The sequence below is a fragment of the Leuresthes tenuis genome, unplaced genomic scaffold (genome assembly GCF_036924035.1).
Source record: "Leuresthes tenuis unplaced genomic scaffold, fLeuTen1.0.hap1 SCAF_11, whole genome shotgun sequence".
Taxonomy (NCBI): Eukaryota; Metazoa; Chordata; class Actinopteri; order Atheriniformes; family Atherinopsidae; genus Leuresthes; species Leuresthes tenuis.
The window spans coordinates 36,228,098-36,244,726 of record NW_027325365.1 but is presented as its reverse complement, the minus strand read 5'-3'; the positions used below and the strand labels follow the sequence as shown (position 1 = coordinate 36,244,726).

The 16,629-nt window shown below is 43.0% G+C and overlaps 1 protein-coding gene across 1 annotated transcript in view; it reads right to left on the bottom strand.

The window, feature by feature from the left end:
* Positions 1–16,629, bottom strand: part of gfra3 (GDNF family receptor alpha 3) — a 109,996-nt gene that overhangs the window by 47,993 nt on the left and 45,374 nt on the right. The window contains exon 2 of the mRNA XM_072396314.1: positions 4,770–5,066. Within this exon, the coding sequence (XP_072252415.1) occupies positions 4,770–5,066 (297 nt within the window). The remainder of the gene's footprint in view (positions 1–4,769; positions 5,067–16,629) is intronic.

The following is a 16,629-nucleotide window of genomic DNA, read 5'->3' as shown; positions in this document are numbered from 1 at the left end:
AATGACAACGATGAGTCAGCTTACAGGAACACGATGTCACAGCTGGAAGTATGGTGTACACGTAACAACCTGGAGCTCAACATCGACAAGACGGTGGAGTTGGTCATGGACTTCCACAGACTCTTACTCTCGCACCACCCACTTCCCATCAACAACACCGCAGTACAGGTGGTGGACTCTGTGAAGTTTCTGGGCACCACCATCACCAGCGACCTGAAATGGGAGACACATTAATCTAAAGTTATCAAGCGGGCGCACCAGAGGATGTTCTTCCTCAGGCTGCTCCGCAAGATGAACGTCTCCCCCAAGGTTCGCACTTAGTTCTACAGAGCCACCTTTGAAAGTGTCCTCACCTCCTCCATCACTGTGTGGTACCCTGCATCCTCTGCCCACACCAAGAAGAGACTGGAGCGCATCGTGCGAACAGCCAGTCGTCTAACGGGCCTTGAACAGGAGCCCGTGTGTGTTCTGCACGATGGCAGATCCAGGCAGAGGGCTAGAAGGATAGAGGTTTACCCATCACACCCAGCTCACTCCCTGTTTATAACCCTCCCATCAGGCCGCAGATTCAGATTCAGCTGAAGTTGTCTATGGCGAATAAAGAGATTCTGATTCTAACTTCACTGAAATATTTGCTCTCAAGCACAGAAGAGTTTTCAATCATACTGTAAGTTTAATTTCAGGCCTGCACCATATCTTTAAAAAAGTTCAGATAGGGGCAATTTAAGTCTCGTAATAAAGTGAAAATATTTGATTAAAGCAGCAAACAATAATATCAGACCCTTAGGCAGGACTTCAGTCAAGGAGATTTATTGCAAATATTAGACATATTAGTTTTGCCGGCCCTTGTCGCACATCAGAGTTAAAAGTAAACAAATGGCATTTTGTGTTTGCCTTGGATATTGCCCACCTAAGATGTTTCATGTTGTTCATTTGTACAGCATGTTCTGTAAATTTCAAGTAAATTGGTTGGTGATTGTCTAATTTGGTGGACTTTCTATTATCATTAATTGGAGCCATGACTGTAAGTAAATACGGCCTATCCCAGCTGCCACTGGCCAAGAGGCGGGGTACACCCTGGACAGGTTGGCAGTCCATCACAAGGCCATACAGAGACAAACAACCATGCACGCTCACACTCAGTCATAGAGTCAATTTAGAATAATCTATGGGAGGAAGCTGGAGTATCCAGAGAAAACCCACACATACACAGAAGGGCCCCAGTTGGAATTTCAAACCAGGAACCCCTCTTACCGTGAGGCAACAGTGCTAATCACCACACCACTGTGCAGCCCAGTTACCAAATCATTTTGCAAAAAACAGAGAAAAAACACAATATGTATAATATGAGGCATCATCAAGGTCTTATGCATCTAGTGACCAAGTGTAAGGTGGCTCTGGTCAGCATACTAGGAGAACAACAGTCTCAAGATCTGATTCTATGACGGAAAAGTTTGGTGACTGACTTTCAGTTGGGTTTAGGAGAGAGATTCAAAAAGCGATGCAACATGGGTTCCAAAACAGACTACAACTGACACAACATTTTGGGAGCACTACTTTACAGCATTAAAAAATACCCTGCCTCATCCTTGTGTTGCTGTGGTCGCTGATTATACTTGTGCATTTTGGGCCTTTTTGGACTTGGTATGTGCATGTTATAAAAACTTACTTTTTAGGGAATCAACACACTGTAGTTTACTTTAAGTTTACAATGTTCCTAAAACAAGTTTAAGAAAAAATTGACATTTTCATATAAATGATCCTCTTTGGGGTTAATAACATTATTTCATTCATTTCAATAAAATAAGGGTCTAAATCAGTGACTAAAGAAGAACACAGTACAATTGGACTGTAACTTGAGCAGTGGATACTGATGTTGCTCCCCTGATTAAATTTTTCCATTTTTTTTGTATTCCAATTTGCTCATGTCAGGGATGTCGGGGGATGACCTGCACCTGATTGCTGGACTTATTTTGAGGTAAAAAATGTCTGTGAGGTATGCTGGTTTAATCTAAATTACATCAGTCAGTTTTTCCACGCAGCTGTAGCTGCATTCAATTCAATTCAATTCATTCATCCATCCATTAATTTTCCATTCGCTTATCCAAGGTCGGGTCCTGGAGAAAAACACAGACATCCCTCTCCCCAGAAACACTCTCCAGCTCCTCCTGGGGGATCCTGAGGTGTTTCCAGGCCAGAAGGGACATATAATCCTTCCAATGAGTCCTGGGTCTGCCCCGGGGCCTCCTCCCAGTGAGAGGTTCCCGGAAAACCTACAAAGGGACGTGACCAGGAGGCATTCTAACCAGATGCCCGAACTACCTGTGCTGACTCCTTTTGATGCGGAGGACCAGCAGCTCTACTCTGAGTAGATGGCCATCGGGAGATGGCCGAGCTCCTCACCCCATCTCTAGGGCTGAGCCCAGTTACCCTCCAAAGGAAATCCATTTCAGCTGCTTGTATCTGAGGTCGGGTGCAATGTGAGCTGGGTGGCTGGCAAAGGTGGGGACCTGGGTGTGCCAATCCCTGGCAATGAGAACTGGCTCCAGGGACGTGGTATTCAATTAATTTCAAGTCAGTTCAATCAAGTCAACCTCAACTCAATTTAACTCAGTTCAGTTCAATTCAGTTCTCTTCAGTTCACTTGATTAATGCCCAAAGGGAAATTATATTGCTTCAGTACTGTTATAGATAGAGAACAAAATAATATAAAGCCAAATAAAAACAATCTTACTAACATTTAGAAAGTTGAAGCGAAGCAGAGAGTGGTGTGTTGGAAATCCTCATAGATGGCCACGAATGTATTGGGGTGTTGATTTTATAACTTGACAACAATGTAGCTGATGATGTCACACAGTCAGTGGGTCTCCATGATGAGATTAGCTGGATTACAGCTATAGTTGGGTTCTGCTCCTTATCTGAGGGTAATTATCCTTGGATATATGGCGGTGAATGAATCGAATCACTGGCACAAAGCATGTCATATCGGATTGGTAGCGCTGTACCCATTTAAACTATTGCTAATAGAGCCACTTCCTGTTGACGTCTTCACCAACAACAACAAAACTCAGGCATTCGAGAAAGTTGGTGAACGCAGAGCGAGATGAAGCTGCGTCCCAGTGTCCCAGAGAAAACTTGAACAGGAATTCCCAACCTACAGTTTAACAATTGGGGTGCAGATATGCTCCTTCTCACTGACAGGATTACACCATCTGTTGTTAACAAGCACTGTAATCTCTCCTCCTTTACTGTTACTACTCTGTCTCTGCCTGCCCATATACTCTGATGGCTTGGTAGAGAGATGTTAGAGTTATTCCTACAGCCATGTATCAGTGAAAATAATATTGATATTATTATTATTACTACTGATATTTCTGCCACGTCTTTGTCAGCGCCCCAAGCTCGTCCATTATTTCTGCCAGTGATCTCACATTTTCCATGACAATCGAGGCAAGAAACAGTTTCCTTTTACTCGGTTTTGTTCCTCCAGTGCATCCTAGAGATTTCTTCTTAAACTCATCTAGATTTGGGATCTTATTCCAGGCATTACTTTGGAATTTAAAAAGCTCAATCAGCTGCTCCCACATGCTAACAACTTTCTTTTTGCTATGGTGATGCATCAAAACAGATGTGAAAAAGAGCCAGAATTACCAACAGGAAAAGAAAAAAGCTTATTAGAAAATTTTAAGAAAATACGAAATTTGAGAGGTCCACAACAACTGCAGCAGGCTGCCACTGGTGCAGCGCCATACTGGAATAATTGATTAAGTCATTGCTTAAGAATTCATTCATCAATAATAATCATTGTTATTGTGTAATATATGTATTAATTATTAAATTATGAAAGAATTCTTTTAATTCTTGAAATGCTATAAAATGCAGAATGTCTTAATCCAGTAAATGTGTTATGAATTTGTACATGTGATAATCTAATTACTACGGCCCCTGTGGAGAAAAGGCTTCTAACACAAGATGTCATCTTTGGTGCCCCACTTAGGAGTTTGAGGTTAGGAAGCACTGTTCAAAGCATACATTCCAAAAAAAAAAGAAGAAAACATGGCAACATGACAGAAAAAGAGGGTACAGCAGTCCTGACCTATCCACGATAGAGAATCAGTGTGTGGAGACTTTTGAAATGTAGTAATGCAACTCCGCACTGTTGCACACATTAGGACGTGTTTACAGGTACTAAGGGACAAAATAAGACCTGTAACTTTTCCTTACTTGGTATCCTAAATGCCAGAATGTTTTTTTTAAAAAGTTGAGAAGGAATGTTGTGTGATTTGGCACTTTATGAATAAAACTGAATTGAATTTAATTGATTCGCAGTGTTACTAAGTGGCAAAATCTTTACTGTCCCAACTTATTTTGGAATGTGTTCCAGGCCTGAAATGTAGATTTGCATGTAAATTACCAAATTAGGCAAAAAAAAAAGATAAGACAAAATATTTCAGGTTCATATTGACTGTAAAAAACAACAAAAAAAAAAACAAAACAGTAAGAATCACAGTTTTGTCATTTGCATTTGTGTTAATTTTGTTTTTGCAAAAAATGTTTTTGTTCAGTATTTTTCATACTGCCCCAACTTTTCCTGCTTTGAGGGTCCATTTTTTTCAAATCGTGGCATAACATTTTGTTTATGTCTGACACACTGCAGCCCAGTTGTAAGCGTCAGCACCACTTGTGGAAAAATTTAGTCTGGAGTCATGTAAGTTCATATGCACGCACACACACACGCAATCAATTTCCACAGAGAGAGCCCGACTGACCTGGGAGAAGTCGAACTCTCCAGTATATACGAAGACACCGCTCTTCCTTGCGGAAACCACGCTGGCACTTACAGACCAACAGAGAGGGGTATTTGGCCAACAGGGTGTCCTGTCTTTCCAGGCACTCAGATGCCGCTTGCTCTCCCAGTGGATTGACCGCTGTATCGGCTGCACACAGCTCCACACCACGATACAGTGCCTCGCACTGGGGGTCTGTGGAACACATGCGATGAGCTTCAACACAGTCATGAGCTGATGGAGGGAAGGGAAACATTGGTGCTGAGTTTGGCAACACACCTGAGAAAAGACAAAAGAGACATTAAAAGGAATGAAGGAAATATCTAAGCTAAAATGGGGGAAAGAAGAGGTTGTGATTCACAGCATATTATTTCTCATGAATTTTGGAAAGAGCACAATAATTCATCAGCCGAGTAACATGTCAAGGTAGACTTAGCTTGGTTTGACTGAAAACTGATCAAATAACTAGTTATGTAATCAGTATACATGTACAGAAGTTCAATCAGCTTTGCGTATCAGAACTTTGTTGAAAGAAATGGACCCCGTGTGCTCCGGACCAAAGACCAAAAGAAGCATTCAGACTGTTCTCAGCAATGAGTCCAAAAGCCAGTCCATCACAGAGTGATGATATGAGGCTGTATTAGTCTGTCACTGAGATTTTACAGCAACATGTGCTGCCCTCAAGACAACATCTTTAAAATCCATGGTTCTCAACCTGGTTTTTCTTGAAAACACTGTGCCTAATGCACATACATACACAAGCCATGTCTTAGAACACAAAATCATACTTTTTCTTTCAGAAAACACTAACAGCTGCCTTGAGCTTGCATACCTCCGGCCACGGATGATATGTCAGGTGGGATGTAACTTTGTTTTTTTTCCTTTTGTGTTAACAATGCTAGAGTTTTCTGAGACAAATCCATAGAGATGAAAGGGACAAAAACCTCGAACTGAGTGCTTATCAGTTTGGGTACAACGACATGTGCTGTGACTGTCCAAAACTTTTTGTTTGTTCTCGTGGAGATATTTCAATTACACTGAATTAGCTTGAAGGTGATCGAGTACATCATCACACGTGAGGTATTCCATGTCTTTGAGGCTTAAAATACAGAAGTCAAACACTCACAGGTAAAACGGTATTTAATTCTTACCCAAAGCAAGTTCATCTGCTTGTATCAGTGCACAAATCTGTCTGAGGAAGCACACACAGTGCAACTGAACTGCTTCATCAGCTGTGGACATTGTTGCAGCTTCCCTGAAAAAACTCTGTACTCACATTAAGGGCATATTTACTCAGCACGTTTTTGATGCAGGATGCTGTATCTGATTGTCGGTTTTATTGTTTAGTAAATGTGTTCACAAGGTATGCTGTTTCAAAAACACATCAGTCTGCTGTTTGTACAAAGCTGTAGATGCATCCACTCAAGAATTCTTTTAAGTTCAGCAATTCCATAAAATCTTATTTTCACAACCCTTTTGGAGTGATTGGCTAAAACACGCCCTGTGATCTTTGGTGCCCCACTAGAAGCTCAGGTTAGAAACCACTTTTCAAAACAAAAATTACAAAGCCAGTTCACCTGTTGCTAAATGGTTCACACTTATACAGCATCTTTTTAACCTTGACTTTGTTCAATGATGTGCAGTGTGTTTCTCATTCAGCCATTTACGCACACATTTTTGCTGCACTTTTTCTCCATCATATCCACACCTGGAGAAAAGTGGGGTTTAGTGTCTTGAGCTTAATGCATTTCTGTAGCTATTTTCTTTAATCTTTTTTCTGTGGAATAGTTCATATTTTGGTGAAGGGAGTTAAATATAAGTGGTTGGTGTCACACAGGTAATGAGCAATGACAGCATCCTCCTCTTAGCACTCTCAAAGGTCAGCACCAACAAGATGGACTGTCATTAGGAATTTACTTCCTCCCGCAAGCCAGCCAATTGCATTGGAGTAAATGGAATTAGCTGTGAAATTACACCAGCGTAAACACTGATATGGCCAGGCCTTTAGTCTAGAATGTATAATGTTATATCCTGGTGCTGCAGTCAATGTCTTAAAAGACAAAATTTCCAAATATCTGTGTTTTTGTCAAATACTCTTTCTCTCCAGTGGAGCTTCTGTGGACACTGAAATCACATAATAACATCTATTTGCATCATCTCATAAAAGGTTAATCATTTTTTTAAGTACAGAGTTGGTAGGTTGAAAAAAACTTTAATTGATAGAAACATTTGATATTTAGACATTCTCCCAGCCCGAACATTTGAAACTGTGCATGATTATTACCAAGATACTAAGACTGTGTGCCTGCAACAAAGGTCTACATTTTTTGATTGGTTTTGATGCAATCTGTTTATTTCCTTAGCTAAGTAACTTTTGTTTTTTAATTGGCATTATATGAACTGGACTAATCTGGATTTTGATTAATTTGATTAAATGGGATAATTATTGAATTACAAGGAATTGGATTAGAACTGGGTTTGAATTGGACTGTATCTTTGAAGTACCTTGAAATGACATTTGCTGTGATTTAGTACTATATAAATAAAACTGAATTGTATTTAAGTGCATATTCTTATTTGTCTGGACCAACCAATTCATTTTTTTCTGAGTATCAGCTTCAAATACATCCTCTTAAAGTCAGGGTAAAGCCCGTCTTTTGCTCAGAGTTGCTCTCATACAGCATGTTTGAATGAGCCCCTCAATTTTTACTGATAATGTAATCAGCATCTGTCACCTTTACTGAGATATATTTTGCAGCACTGCAAAAAAAACTAAATAACACAATCTGGCAACGTGGTTGAGAAAAAGATTCTTCTGCTTGACTTGAGTCTGGTGTAGTTTCTATTGATGTGAATACTAACTAATGCAGCTCTATGGAACATATGCCTTTGCCTGTTGTAAAGCTTTGGAGATTTAGGTGGACTTTAATCTTCCTTTCCCCCTGAATTATTGTAACCTTGAACTATCACAACATTCTGTCTGCTTTGTTTTGGCAACACAAACAAAATGCACAAGAGTCAGACTGAAAGCAGGTCAGAACATTCTGACTATATGCTTGTTTGGCCCACATCTGGCACACGCTTACAGAAATACAGGTCGCACCGTCTTGATGATTTTCTAGTTTTTATTTCTGTTTTTTTTTTTATAGTTTTTGTATTGAAGAATACAATCCTCTCTCCAAGAGCAGTTGTTTATTTTCTGAAGAAAATTTGCTTTGAATAGGAATAGTAAAAAAGGGAAGCATCCTATTCTAAAATCCAATAGTTGATACGGACAAGGGAAGTTTAGAAAAGTAGTCTGAGGACAGCTAAAATGTCATATGGAGAGGAGAAATAGGGGAACAGACAGATAGATGGAAAAAGGGAGAGTTAGGAGCACAGGAGAGAGTAAAAGAGATAGAGGCAGAGACAGAGTGAGAGCACCAATGTGAACCTTGATAGGTTGGACGCGCGCACAGTATGAAGCACAATCAGCATGCACCACCAAAATTGATGTTCTTAGAATCACACAAAGATGTGCACATATGCACACACAAATACACACATTCAGTCACAAAACAACAACACTGAAATCACACGCACACATGGCTACTCTGAGAAGGTCCCTTTTATGTGTGTGTCCTGCTGGGAGGGAGACTGGGAGGCACAGAACCCATCATTATTACCAGAACACAATACTGCACAACCACAGAGGTGGGGGTGGAGGGGGCAAAGCAATCTGTCTAAGACAAACCCGTACACACACACTTCCACACACACATCTTAGTGTCAGAATAAAGTGGCTGAGAGAGCATAAACAGCTTAACATTCAGTGCCGGATCAGTAGACAGTATGTAAATTGAATACTGAGTGTGCTGATGAAAGACTAACCACATACATAAAACATTGTAGGTCAAACAAACAGCCTTTGTACAGTACTGCATCCCGACACTCTGCCACAACTCACTTCGTGGAGACATCGGGATGACCACTCAGCCAGTGACTCTCTGACCATGTCCTGTCTTGTCCTGTCTCCTGCCAGTATCACATCATTCCACTTCTACAAAACTTTCAATCATTCCCATCAGTAGTGGAAAGGAAGCCTCGTGTCATGTTCAGGTTACACACTTAGTTCTGGGAGCATTTGCAGCAGCTGCACAACAGAGCAGAGAGACATGCCTCAGTTCTGGCCTCTCCAAGCACAAACAACCAGGTCGTCTCATTCTCATACATGCAATCCATTGCTTCACTATATCACATTTTAGCTCCAAATTACAAATACCCAACAGACAAAGCACACAAATTGCTTTCAAAAATAATGGGTGCAGATGGATGGACTATGAACTAGAGATGAGCATTGCCTTAAAAAAAAAAGAAAAAAAAGCTGGTGGTTCAAGCCCAGCTTCCCCAAGTTGAAATGTCCCTTTGAAAGAAAGGCAGGGGCAGGGGCAGGTAAAATACTTTCAGTTGTCATAAGCACAGCTAAACTGTTTTCAGCCTGGATTTAAACATTGTCAGAGTTGGGGCCTGTCTCACATCTTCTGGAAGACTGTTCCAGATTTTAGGAGCATAAACCTGAAACGCAGCGTCACCTTGTTTAGTCCTGACTCTGGGCACCAGCAGGAGACCCCTCCCTGAGGTTCTCAGAGTCCCAGCTGGTTCATGTGGCTCTAACATGCCAGAGATGTACTTTGGTGCTAGACCATGAAGAGACTTGTACACAAGCAGAGCTGTTTTAAAGGCTATTCTCTGAGCGACAGGAAGCCTGCGCAGAGACCTGAGCACTGGACTAATATGGTCGTATTTCCTGGTTCCAGTCAGGACTGAGCAGCAGCATTCTGGATGTACTACAGCTGTCTTACAGCTCGTTTAGAGAGCCCAGTGAGCAGCCGTTACGGTAGTCTAACCTGCTGGAGACAAACGCATGGACTAGTCTTTCTAAGTCTGGTTTAGACACTACTGTTTTGACTCTGGCAACGTTTTTTAGATGGTAAAAAGCTGCTGGTACTGAACCCTAAGCATAGATCAGTGGGTGAGAGTGTGTATGATAGAGAAATACACAGCACGTATAGGCTGGTTAGTGTTGTATGAATGAAAGTGTGAATAGAACAATGTGATTTGCACCATAGGGCTTTGAGCAATCTATAATACTAGATAAGCATTATATAAAGGCAGTCCATGCTCTAAATGCTTAAGGGTAGATAAGTTGGAAATGTTTACGAGGATATTTAGGGCTTTTCAGCCTTTATTATAATAGATACCATCAAACACAGATAGAAGGTAAACAGTCTATATTTATATTGTGCTTTGCTATACTAGTTTGTCACTCAAAGTGCTAAACAACAAGCCACTTTCACCCATTCAAACACACACACATAAGTCCAAAAGAAGCCATTTTAAGAAGATGGCGCTTTATGAAAATAGTTTTTGTCTGTTTGTGGGGGTGTGCGTGAGTGCATGTGACATTAATCTAGCATCTGTTGGTTTAGGTTATTCGAAGTTTGGCCAAGTTAACTGTTATGTCCCTTTTTGATTTTTAAGTACATTTTTTGGCCACATACTCTTTGTAAATAAACCTGTTTTATGTGGATTATACTCTCCCTGTTTTTTACATTCATCAACAGTTCATCAACAGCTTTAATCCACTCTCTACATGTATTGCGATTCCATATAATTCTAGCTCTGTATCAGGTCTCCAGATTGCTAAAATCCACATCAGAAACACTGGATAGTCTTGTCCTTTACTCAGACCCCCGTGGAATTCATAGGAAAAAGCATAAATTGTCTGAAAAAACATAAGCAAAACATCTTAGTGCTAAAAGTATTGCCTAAATCTCAAAATTCACCAATAATTTAGACCTGACATTTTCTTTGCTACAATAATTTCTTGCTATTCTAGTCATTGGCAAATTAAATCCATTGTAGCAATATATGTATTATTCTATATTGATATGTTGTAATTCAACAAAAATTTGAGTTTTTATAGATTACCAATTTTTAGGGTGCAAAAGAATTCTAACTGCCTACTTCGCTATTAGAATTGGACATTATTCATCATGTAGTGAACTCAAGTGTGGAATTTAATTCAAACTTAAGACTCTCCACATTCCGGTGTGGAGATGTTCGTGTGTAAGGACCAGACATCCTCAGATTTACACCAACCTTTGCCCATGAAAGCATTTTGGGGGAGTTTCTCAGCCCCTCTTTCCACAGACCTGTGCCATAAATTTAGGTGAATGCATTAATAACTTAATGCTAACTAAGCTGAACAAACAACGGACCCTCTCAGGAGAGTTTTGGAGAAAACCAGAACAGGACACTTCTGACCCTATCTGGGTCAAAGTAAATGAAAGGCGACATTTGCTCTGACTCTGATGCAAACTTAAGCAGCATCTCTCTCCCCCACCTCCAGGACTTCCAGGCCCCACATGAGCACTCTGCAATCCGCCCTTAAGCTGCCTTCCCGGGCTGCTAAGCAGCATCTCCCTCCCCCACCTCCAGGACTTCCAGGCCACACGTGAGCACTCTGCAATCCGCCCTTAAGCTGCCCTCCCGGGCTGCTAAGCAGCATCTTGCTCCCTCCCCCACCTCCAGCACTTCCAGGCCACACATGAGAACTCTGCAATCCGCTCTTAAGCTGCCCTCCCGGGCTGCTAAGCAGCATCTTGCCCCCTCCTGGATCCTCCAGCACTCCCAGGCCCCACATGAGCACTCTGCAATCCGCCCTTAAGCTGCCCTCCCGGGCTGCTAAGCAGCATCTTGCCCCCTCCTGGATCCTCCAGCACTCCCAGGCCCCACATGAGCACTCTGCAATCCGCCCTGCAATCCTGCCCCCCTCTTCCAGGAACCGGGTTGATGGCTCCGGAGCTCAGCTCCAGGCCCTGGTGGCTCTGTCAGGCCGGAAAAACACATCCTCTGTTTTCTAAAAACCAGGTTTCCGAAATCGGGCGGGCAGTAATTTCCTCAGACTCCAATTATCTGGTAGGACTGGAGAAGGGGCCTTCGACCTACTCGGCCCATCTCCCCTTCTCCCGTCTTGTGACCTCCAGTTGACTCCGGTTGACAGTCGCGCCGGGAGCGAGGGGGCCCCGTCCCTCCCGGAGGAGAGAGGGCACAGCGAGCACTTCATCCACGGCCCCGGGAAGCGGCGAAGTCCAGGCGAGGAGGCGCTGTAAAGCTCACGGCCGGAGCCGCGAGCCACCTTCGCCCCCGAGCCCTTCCTGGCCGACCTAGAGCCGGTCGCGGCACACCGCCGCGGAGGAAATGCGCCCGGCGAGGGCCAGCCAGCACCGGGGAGAGGTCCCACGAGGGGATCCTCCCGCACCGAGCGGCCGTCCCTAACCCGCCGAGTTGAATCCCCCGGGCAGACTGCGCGGACTCCACCCGTTTACCTCTTAACGGTTTCACGCCCTCTTGAACTCTCTCTTCAAAGTTCTTTTCAACTTTCCCTTAAGGTACTTGTCGACTATCGGTCTCGTGCCGGTATTTAGCCTTAGATGGAGTTTACCACCCACTTTGGGCTGCATTCCCAAACAACCCGACTCCGAGAAGACTGGACTCCGGCGCGACGGGGGCCGTTACCGGCCTCACACCGTCCACGGGCTGAGCCTCGATCAGAAGGACTCAGGCCCCCGAGCGACACCGGGCAAGCGGTCTTCCATACGCCACATTTCCCACGCCCGCCAGTCTGACGGGGATTCGGCGCTGGGCTCTTCCCTCTTCACTCGCCGCTACTGAGGGAATCCTTGTTAGTTTCTTTTCCTCCGCTTAGTAATATGCTTAGATTCAGCGGGTCGTCTCGTCTGATCTGAGGTCGTAGTCGATTGGTGCCTCCTGGGAGGCTGGTCGTGGCTCCCTGACGGGAGGCTCACGGAGTCTCTGGGTAGAATCGGGATTCCCCGACGCCGCGAGGGGCGGTGCCCGGAGAGAGCGTCCCCGCGTCGCTCCGGAGCGTCCCCCTGCTCCCCAATTCCCTGCTGGAGCGAACCAACCCCCGCCGGGAGCCCCTTGGCACACGCGTAACGCGGGCAGCGCGGAGACTGTGAGGTCCACCGGCAGCCGCGCCCGACTCATGCGGGATCCGACGGGAAATTGGGTTTTGACTAATGGAACCTTTGAAATAACCTCACCCAGATTCACTTTCAGCTGAATCTTGAAACTTAAATGTACTTTATATCTTTGTACAAGTTCTTTCATGTTCTCAGTGATATCCCAAGCTGCATTTTAACACCTTTTTCATGATTGTATGTGGAAGGACACCAAAGAAATCATTATTTTGGAAAATGATTAATCGGCCTATGGAGCCACATTGCCCCCTAGTGGTCTGTAGTACTGAATAGTTAGACCCAAAATTAAGTCAACAACTTTCATATGACATGTGACATTTATATGAAATAATGCAACTGTTAACCAATGTTTTCCTGCTGTTTCTTATTGTATTCTGTGTTTAACGCAGGAAGATAACATTGTTTGGTTCGTTATTCATAAGTCATAACTTTACAGATATCCATCTGAATTTCGAGACTCATAACCATCATGTTACATTGTTTTTGATGTCTTTATGTCATAAGTTTATGCTATATCTTTAACCTTTATATCTTAACAAGTTATGGTGTTTTCAGAATCCTCTGAACAAATGTTTATGAGACAGAGGAATGAAGAAACCAAGTTCCTGTGTTACACCCTCGCTGCAGGCTCGTAACTCAGAATAGATCATCTTACAAAATACGCCCAGGCAGACGTCACAACAGTTTCAGGCATACCATTGGCTGAAAGTGAAGCGTAAGCCTATGTCATGCCCCGCCACCGCAAATCAAACTCCAGAAACCGCGAGGAAAAGTCAGAAGAGAGTAGGGAATAGAAAGGAAGAATCAAGATTGAATCATGAAGAACAGAGAGTTTGAAGAGTGATGGAATGAGTCTTGCAGAGTCTTTGGAAATGGCAGGAGAGGAAGATGAGATGGAAGAAGAAAGTCCCAACAAAGACAGAAAGAGAAGAATGTAGTAGAAAGATACCTTTTGCATTTTTGCTCGTCCGTCATCCTGTCTCCTCTCTATAGCACGTTTTAAGCTGCTGCAGCTTCCTCACCTATTTTTGATCACCAAGAGAGCCAGCGTGAAGCTTTTCAACCTTTTTGTCAATCTTTGGTGAATTTAAGTTCACCTCATCAGAGTTGGTCAGCAAACAAAACCAACTCCACCGTTGGACAATTTTGTCATTATTTGCAGTAAATTCCTACACACCACCCCGTTTGTCTTCTAAGCCACGAGAAGCCCCCTCCGGCGCAGGAGAGCAACCGGTCCAAGTCACTTTAATGAAAGTGACCCACAACGAAGGCCGCAAGAGTAAGTCTAAGTCTAAGTCTAAGAGAAGCACCTGGGGGGTTTAGAAAACACCAAAGTGATGGTGAATTGTTCCACTCTATAATACTGACCCAAACACAAGTTCCATCCAAATTTACCATAAGTTGTAATCCAATTTCATTATAAATGAAGTAAATGTCATACTTATATGGTTTTTCATTCACCCACGAAAAACCCTCATGGTGGGATACATCTGAAACACCTTTCCTGGGAGGTATTCAGATGGCATCTTGACATCTTCCATATTTAACTCTATCGCATACTAGTTATATTCTAACGCTCCCTCTTAAAGATCTTTAGTCTTTATTTTTCACTTTTTAGCGGTGTGTCTGGTTCTCTAGCTTAGCATGGCTACCAGTTCTCTTCCTCTATCTCTTGCTTTCACCTGCTCCGTGTGTCAGATGTTTAGTTATTCCTCTGCCTCCTTTAGTGGTACATGTAGGTACATGTAACAAATGTAGACTTTTTGTAGTTTTGGAGGCAAGGTTATCTGAATTGGAAGCTCGGCTCTGCACTGTTGAAAACCAAACGATAGTGAGCCAGGCCCCTTTAGCCAGTGCGGAGCCAACTAACCTAGCTAGCTCTATTAGTCGTCCCCAAGCAGATCCCGAGCAGCCGGGACTTAAGAGTGGCTGGGTGACTGTCAGGAAGAGGAGTTATAGTCCTAAAGTCAAGCCCGTGGTTCACCATCAACCTGTCCACGTTTCAAATAGATTTTCCACACTCAGCGACACACCCGCTGAGGACAAAACCCTGGTAATTGGCAGCTCTATATTCAGAAACGTGGCATTAACGACACCAGTGACCATAGTCAAATGTATTCCAGGGGCCAGAGTGGGCGACATAGAATCCTATTTAAAACTGCTGGCTAAGGATAAGTGTAAATACTGTAAAATAGTTATTCACGTCGGCGGTAATGACACCCGGTTACGCCAATTGGAGGTCACTAAAATTAATGTTGCATCGTGTGTAATTTTGCCAAAACAATGTCGGACTACGTAGTTTTCTCTGGACCCCTGCCAAATCTGACCAGTGATGACACGTTTAGCCGCATGTCCTCATTCAATCGCTGGTTGTCTAGATGGTGTCCAGCAAACAAAGTGGGCTACATAGATAATTGGCAATCTTTCTGGAGAAAACCTGGCCTAATGAGGAGAGACGACATCCATCCCACTTTGGAAGGAGCGGCTCTCATTTCTAGAAATATGGACGAATTTATTAGTCATCCAAAAACATGACAACCCAGGGTTGAGACCAGGATGCAGAGTTGTAGTCTTACACACTTCTCTGTGGCTTTCCATCTGATGCTGCCCCCCCCCCCCCCCCCCCCAATAAATAAACACAAAAGGATCAAATCCTCTTGTGCAAAAAAATTTAAAACAAAAACTGTAAGTGAACAAAAACATCAAAATATTAAATGTGGTTTGCTGAATTTTCTCCTGTCGAAGTCTATGTTAGTGAATGATTTGATCTGTGATCATCATATTGATATATTTTGTCTTACAGAAACCTGGCTGCAGCAGGAGGATCATGTTAGCATTAATGAATCAACTCCCTCTGACTATTTAAATGTTCACGTTCCTCCAACCACAGGCAGAGGAGGAGGAGTGGCAGCTATCTTCAGATCAGGGTTACTAATCAGTCCTAGACCCAAGATTAGTTTTAGCTCTTTTGTTTTTGTTTTTTTTTTTCTCCCCCTTGTCCTGTTCAGCATTATGGCAGCAGAATTGTAGTCTGAATACCTTTGATGCCAAACAGATTTGCTCTGCCAAGGGAGGTTTTATAAATGTAAAGCTCCCCTTGATGCCCATTTATTTATTTCTGTTTACAATATATAACATGTAATAGAACTGAACCGGACCGGGGGACAAGGAAAGAAGAAGCGGAAAGAAGAGGAAACAGAACAAAAATAGAAACAAAAACCAGACAACCAGCTGCTCTAACATGCCAGAGATGTACTTTGGTGCTAGACCATGAAGAGACTTGTACACAAGCAGAGCTGTTTTAAAGGCTATTCTCTGAGCGACAGGAAGCCTGCGCAGAGACCTGAGCACTGGACTAATATGGTCGTATTTCCTGGTTCCAGTCAGGACTGAGCAGCAGCATTCTGGATGTACTACAGCTGTCTTACAGCTCGTTTAGAGAGCCCAGTGAGCAGCCGTTACGGTAGTCTAACCTGCTGGAGACAAACGCATGGACTAGTCTTTCTAAGTCTGGTTTAGACACTACTGTTTTGACTCTGGCAACGTTTTTTAGATGGTAAAAAGCTGCTGGTACTGAACCCTAAGCATAGATCAGTGGGTGAGAGTGTGTATGATAGAGAAATACACAGCACGTATAGGCTGGTTAGTGTTGTATGAATGAAAGTGTGAATAGAACAATGTGATTTGCACCATAGGGCTTTGAGCAATCTATAATACTAGATAAGCATTATATAAAGGCAGTCCATGCTCTAAATGCTTAAGGGTAGATAAGTTGGAAATGTTTACGAGGATATTTA